The sequence below is a fragment of the Sinocyclocheilus grahami genome, unplaced genomic scaffold (genome assembly GCF_001515645.1).
Source record: "Sinocyclocheilus grahami isolate Dianchi unplaced genomic scaffold, SAMN03320097.WGS_v1.1 scaffold508.1, whole genome shotgun sequence".
Classification (NCBI taxonomy): domain Eukaryota; kingdom Metazoa; phylum Chordata; class Actinopteri; order Cypriniformes; family Cyprinidae; genus Sinocyclocheilus; species Sinocyclocheilus grahami.
Genome location: NW_015505687.1, coordinates 278596 through 284106, shown reverse-complemented (window position 1 = coordinate 284106; position 5511 = coordinate 278596). Strand labels below are relative to the sequence as shown.

Genomic DNA, 5511 nt, shown 5'->3' with positions numbered 1-5511 from the left:
ACAGTAGAATTAAAGATGCTTCGGCCATCTTACAAGATTGCCTTGTCTTTTCTTATCCTCCCCATTTTTATTTCCTCCTAAACAGGAATATAGATCTTAAAGGCTGTCTGGTGAGGCTATGAAATATAGCCTGAGGTACAAAAGTCTATCTACAGCGACTCCAAGAACACACAGTTCTGAGACTCAATGAGGGCAAAGGTCATGTGGCTGCTCCAATAACGTTAAGTAACACCTGCTGCTGCAGATGTAAATTCACACATACTGCTCTGAGACTGGTCAGAGAAACACAATGGCCGAAATTTGATGTAGTCAGGAAAAGAGCTTCTTTGGATAAGGTATTTTTCAATATAACTCAAAATGTACATCATTTAATAAATTAATAGAGACTCAATGAGGGCAAAGGTCATGTGGCTGCTCCAATAACGTTAAGCAACACCTGCTGCTGCAGATGTAAATTCACACATACTGCTCTGAGACTGGTCAGAGAAACACAATGGCCGAAATTTGATGTAGTCAGGAAAAGAGCTTCTTTGGATAAGGTATTTTTCAGTATAACTCAAAATGTACATCATTTAATAAATTAATAGGTTTAGGGCATGTCAGGTGACTGATGACTTTCAATGTTCAGCACCAGTACCAGTCATTCTGAATCTTATCTCAACAGTATTTACAAATACAGGGGAGTAGCTGTTATACATTAAGCTTGTCAAAATTGAAGGCTTAACTGTAGGAATTTAAGGACTACTGGTAATGCAGACACTGTCTGGAGTCTGATGCAATACATTTAGTCTGTCTTGAGTCTGTTACCATAGATACAACAGTGTATTTGCTATTATAAGACATGGTCAACAAATACGTTTTGAATCAAACCAAGCTGACAGGCAAAAAAGCAGAAATACAAAATTGAATTTCTGAATCTTTTCTTTAGACATTAGAGTTGAGTGATGGAACACATTTACTATTATTATATTTACTGTTAAAGCTTTGTGACCTGTTTTGGCCAGATTTCAAAATTGTCTATTGAGAAGTTTTCATAGTCCTCTAAGACAATGCAAAGTTTCAAGACACTGAAACATGCTGCTTTACACACGGAAAGCGGTTATTAAAGTTATCTCCAGCACATCAAATCAGAGCGTGGGTTGGACTTTCTGCGGTTGCTATGACGATCATAGCATTCTGCATGAGATGTGAGTGAAAAATAAACCAAATTTGAGTGTACAAACTGAAGACGCACAAGTTAAACACTGCAGACAGTACACATTGGGAACAGGAGGGGGGAAAAAAGCATAATACGATTAAGCAAAATGATTTGCCAAGAGAGCCCCCACACAGCCCACAGCATAGCACACTGTAAACCAACATCAGGCCCTCACTGGCTACTGTTACTGCCGCTGTTGTTGTTGTTGTTGTTGTTGCAGAGGTCTCCGGGGTCTCCACCAGAAGCAGGGGGCTGCACATTGTCTGCGAGGTTGTGAGCATGCTCTAGAAACAGGTCTTTGAGCACACTCAGTTCTTTGCTAAGCAATTTGATTTTGGCCTCCAGTCTCTCATTTTCCTCCTTCAGCTCATTGACACGCTGTTGGGTGTCCTGTGCCTTCTGCTTGCTGCGCATGCGGCTCTTCTTTACGGCCAGGTTGTTGCGTTCTCTCCGTTGGCGGTACTCGTCGCTGTTTTTATCCATCATGGACTTCTTCATCTTGCTGGGTGGTGTGGCCTTACCCCCACCTCCGGGACTCACTGGGACTAATTGAGGAACCTGTCAGAATTAAAATAATGTCATGCATAGTAAAGACAAGCAACAACATACCTAATACACAACAAATCTGCAGTTTTGACAATTAGATTGCAAATCTTCTATAAATCTTATCTATAAATTCTTTAAGACTATGAGAAAGTGGATGACTGGATGCACTTTATGAATACATACCACCATGGTTTAAGCACTGCAAAATGGCAGTGCGATGCTTTTGCAGTGCGATGCTTTTACAGAGTCATGAATATTAAAAGTCATAAACGCATGGGTAAGTAGGTTTGTTGATGTGTGTACCTGCTGTAGTCCTGCAGCTCCTGCCGGGTTCAGTGCACTATTATGTGGCTGATTCTGTATAACACTGACGCCGTTCTGATCTGTGTTGGATATCTTCTGTTGCAACTGCTTGCTCATTTGGATCCACTTCCACTGTCTTTCTCTCTCCCTCTCCGACCTAAGTTGTCGGGCTTCGCAGAGCTGGACTTGGTGTTAGGTGGTGTTGTGAGAAGCTGAATACCCCAAAATGTAGCCGTGTGCCTAAAAACCAGACAGGATAGAGAGAAAGAAGTTAGACAAAGTACTCTGCACACATCAGCATCATACTCCATCACATTTTGTACAATTTGATGCCACACAATTCCCACCTGAACAGATGCACCGCGCAGAAACGCATTATTTCAGCAAAATGCTGCAACACCTAAAAGTCGGGTCAACCGCTTGTGCTCATCCGTTAGCATTATGTTGTTGTAATCCGACCGTGCTGCCATGTCAATGTGCATATGTGGCAAATTCTCTCTCTCCTGTGAGCGCGAGCTCAAGTGTTGCCCGCAGTTGCATCATCGCTCGCGCTCCCACCCGCTCCTTTCTACACGGGAGAAGGGAAACTCCGTAGTCATTCAGAACTATGTCGAGCTAAATTAACATTTTAAACAAACAGCAGAATAGTAAAGCAATTTAAATTTTATCAGTGATCATAATAAAGCCGGCCAGTGTTTTGCATGTTATTTTGAATCATATCAGGCTGGTTACATCACACACGGAACTGTGGGAATGAAGGGGAATACCGCTGACTTTCAACAACTACATTCAAAATGGCAGCAGATCTGGTAAATCAGTATTGTAATCTATCGCGTAACCATGTAAAAACACTCATAATGCCGACAGAAGTTTTCTTTAGGTTTACGTGCGTCCGTAGCCAGCGGGATCCACTGCAAGTTAACGTTAGCAGGTTGGCTAATTAGCTGCCACATTCCTAACCATGGCGTCAGGCGTCTAACGATGAGCGCATACAGGCAGCTTTCTACATACAAGTTGCGTGAATCAAGAACGAGTCGATCGCGATCATGTTTAATCGTGGGTTATGAAGCTCTCGCTGGCCTCAGATCCGGGAGTTGAAGGTATTTTGCAATCGAGTGAGCGGCAAGCCATCGTTTCATTGATAAAAACAATTCCGAGTTTGAATAGCTATCTTACAATATACCCAGACAACCTTACCTTGAAAACCTTCGAGGCTTATAAGTTAATAAAAATAATATCCTCTTTGTTCACGGAAAAAAAAACAAGCACAGGTTGAGGTATTATTGTTTGGTAAAGCGGCGCTTGTTAGGAGTATTGCGAAATCTTGTGACCATGTAGGGAAATCTGCTCTCGCAACCAATCAAATCAGAGGGTTGGGAGAGATGACGAAATGCACTGTTTGATTGACATGTCACTAAACCAATCAGGCTGCATTTATCGGTCAGGGGCGTTTTCATGCGATAAAACATGAGATCAGTCAAGAATACTAAACAAGGTAACAGTATATACCTCTCATTTTATGTTACGGACATGGCAAGTTTTAAAACGTGTTACATGTGGTTACATAAGTGCAAACAGTAAATTATTAAGATTCATAGAAGCGCGAGCTAAATAAAATTTTCACTAATACATCTAATACTCTGTTAACAATTACGTTTTGCACTTTTAGCCATAGGACGTCTAGTCTGAGACAATTCTAGCACTTTAGACTTCTAGGAATTTATTGTGATTGTCAGTCTAACACCAACGAATGAAACATATCAAGCCAAATAAAATATGGTTATGTTAACGACTTGCTTATAATAGAGCACAAAATGTGCACAAATGAGTTTGTGTGTCTCGCATTGCCTAAAGTCATAAATTACCCTAAATTATCCTGCCCTCCAAAATCCTTCACTGCCATTTGATTTAATTTATTTTTCATCTCACAAACTTTCATGTTATATTATTTAGAAATGACTGGACATTTTGGACCTAATAAGAAGATTACTTTCTTTTGGTATGCAGGACATACATGTAACAAAACCTGTTAGGCTACTACATGGCTCCATATAGTAATTTCTAATTCTGATATGGTAAAGAAGGGTAGACTAAAACAGAAAAACGTAATGCATAATTAGTCTGTTGCAAGCTACATTTCTTATGGCCTCATGGCGTCAGGCGTCTAACGATGAGCGCATACAGGCAGCTTTCTACATACAAGTTGCGTGAATCAAGAACGAGTCGATCGCGATCATGTTTAATCGTGGGTTATGAAGCTCTCGCTGGCCTCAGATCCGGGAGTTTAAGGTATTTTGCAATCGAGTGAGCGGCAAGCCATCGTTTCATTGATAAAAACAATTCCGAGTTTGAATAGCTATCTTACAATATACCCAGACAACCTTACCTTGAAAACCTTCGAGGCTTATAAGTTGATAAAAATAATATCCTCTTTGTTCACGGAAAAAAAACAAGCACAGGTTGAGGTATTATTGTTTGGTAAAGCGGCGCTTGTTGGGAGTATTGCGAAATCTTGTGACCATGTAGGGAAATCTGCTCTCGCAACCAATCAAATCAGAGGGTTGGGAGAGATGACGAAATGCACTGTTTGATTGACATGTCACTAAACCAATCAGGCTGCATTTATCGGTCAGGGGCGTTTTCATGCGATAAAACATGAGATCAGTCAAGAATACTAAACAAGGTAACAGTATATACCTCTCATTTTATGTTACGGACATGGCAAGTTTTAAAACGTGTTACATGTGGTTACATAAGTGCAAACAGTAAATTATTAAGATTCATAGAAGCGCGAGCTAAATAAATTTTTCACTAATACATCTAATACTCTGTTAACAATTACGTTTTGCACTTTTAGCCATAGGACGTCTAGTCTGAGACAATTCTAGCACTTTAGACTTCTAGGAATTTATTGTGATTGTCAGTCTAACACCAACGAATGAAACATATCAAGCCAAATAAAATATGGGTATGTTAACGACTTGCTTATAATAGAGCACAAAATGTGCACAAATGAGTTTGTGTGTCTCGCATTGCCTAAAGTCATAAATTACCCTAAATTATCCTGCCCTCCAAAATCCTTCACTGCCATTTGATTTAATTTCTTTTTCATCTCACAAACTTTCATGTTATATTATTTAGAAATGACTGGACATTTTGGACCTAATAAGAGGATTACTTTCTTTTGGTATGCAGGACATACATGTAACATAACCTGTTAGGCTACTACATGGCTCCATATAGTAATTTCTAATTCTGATATGGTAAAGAAGGGTAGACTAAAACAGAAAAACGTAATGCATAATTAGTCTGTTGCAAGCTACATTTCTTATGGCCTCGTCTCATTCTTTCAGTTGTGGTACGTGCCAGGCTCTCGCTGTGACAATAGAGGGAGCTCCTAGACTGCGCACGCACTGATTAGCGCCTTTACGCGCGCTCCAGCTTTAGCGCATGCAATTCTCAAG

The 5511-nt window shown here is 40.2% G+C and overlaps 1 protein-coding gene across 3 annotated transcripts; it reads right to left on the bottom strand.

The window, feature by feature from the left end:
- Window positions 1-388: 388 nt before the first annotated feature.
- Window positions 389-4991, bottom strand: LOC107554610 (CCAAT/enhancer-binding protein gamma-like). 3 transcript variants are annotated; one of them, XM_016237177.1, is made up of 3 exons: window positions 4434-4991; window positions 2048-2287; window positions 389-1756 (listed from the first exon to the last, which is right to left on the bottom strand). In XM_016237177.1, the coding sequence occupies exons 2-3, from the start codon at window positions 2162-2164 to the stop codon at window positions 1370-1372; spliced, it is 504 nt and encodes a 167-aa protein (XP_016092663.1). In that variant the 5' UTR covers window positions 2165-2287; window positions 4434-4991; the 3' UTR covers window positions 389-1369. The 3 variants fall into 3 exon arrangements, with proteins under 3 accessions (XP_016092663.1, XP_016092660.1, XP_016092662.1); XM_016237174.1 differs by lacking the exon at window positions 4434-4991 and adding an exon at window positions 3245-3648; XM_016237176.1 differs by lacking the exon at window positions 4434-4991 and adding an exon at window positions 2395-3120.
- Window positions 4992-5511: the final 520 nt, after the last annotated feature.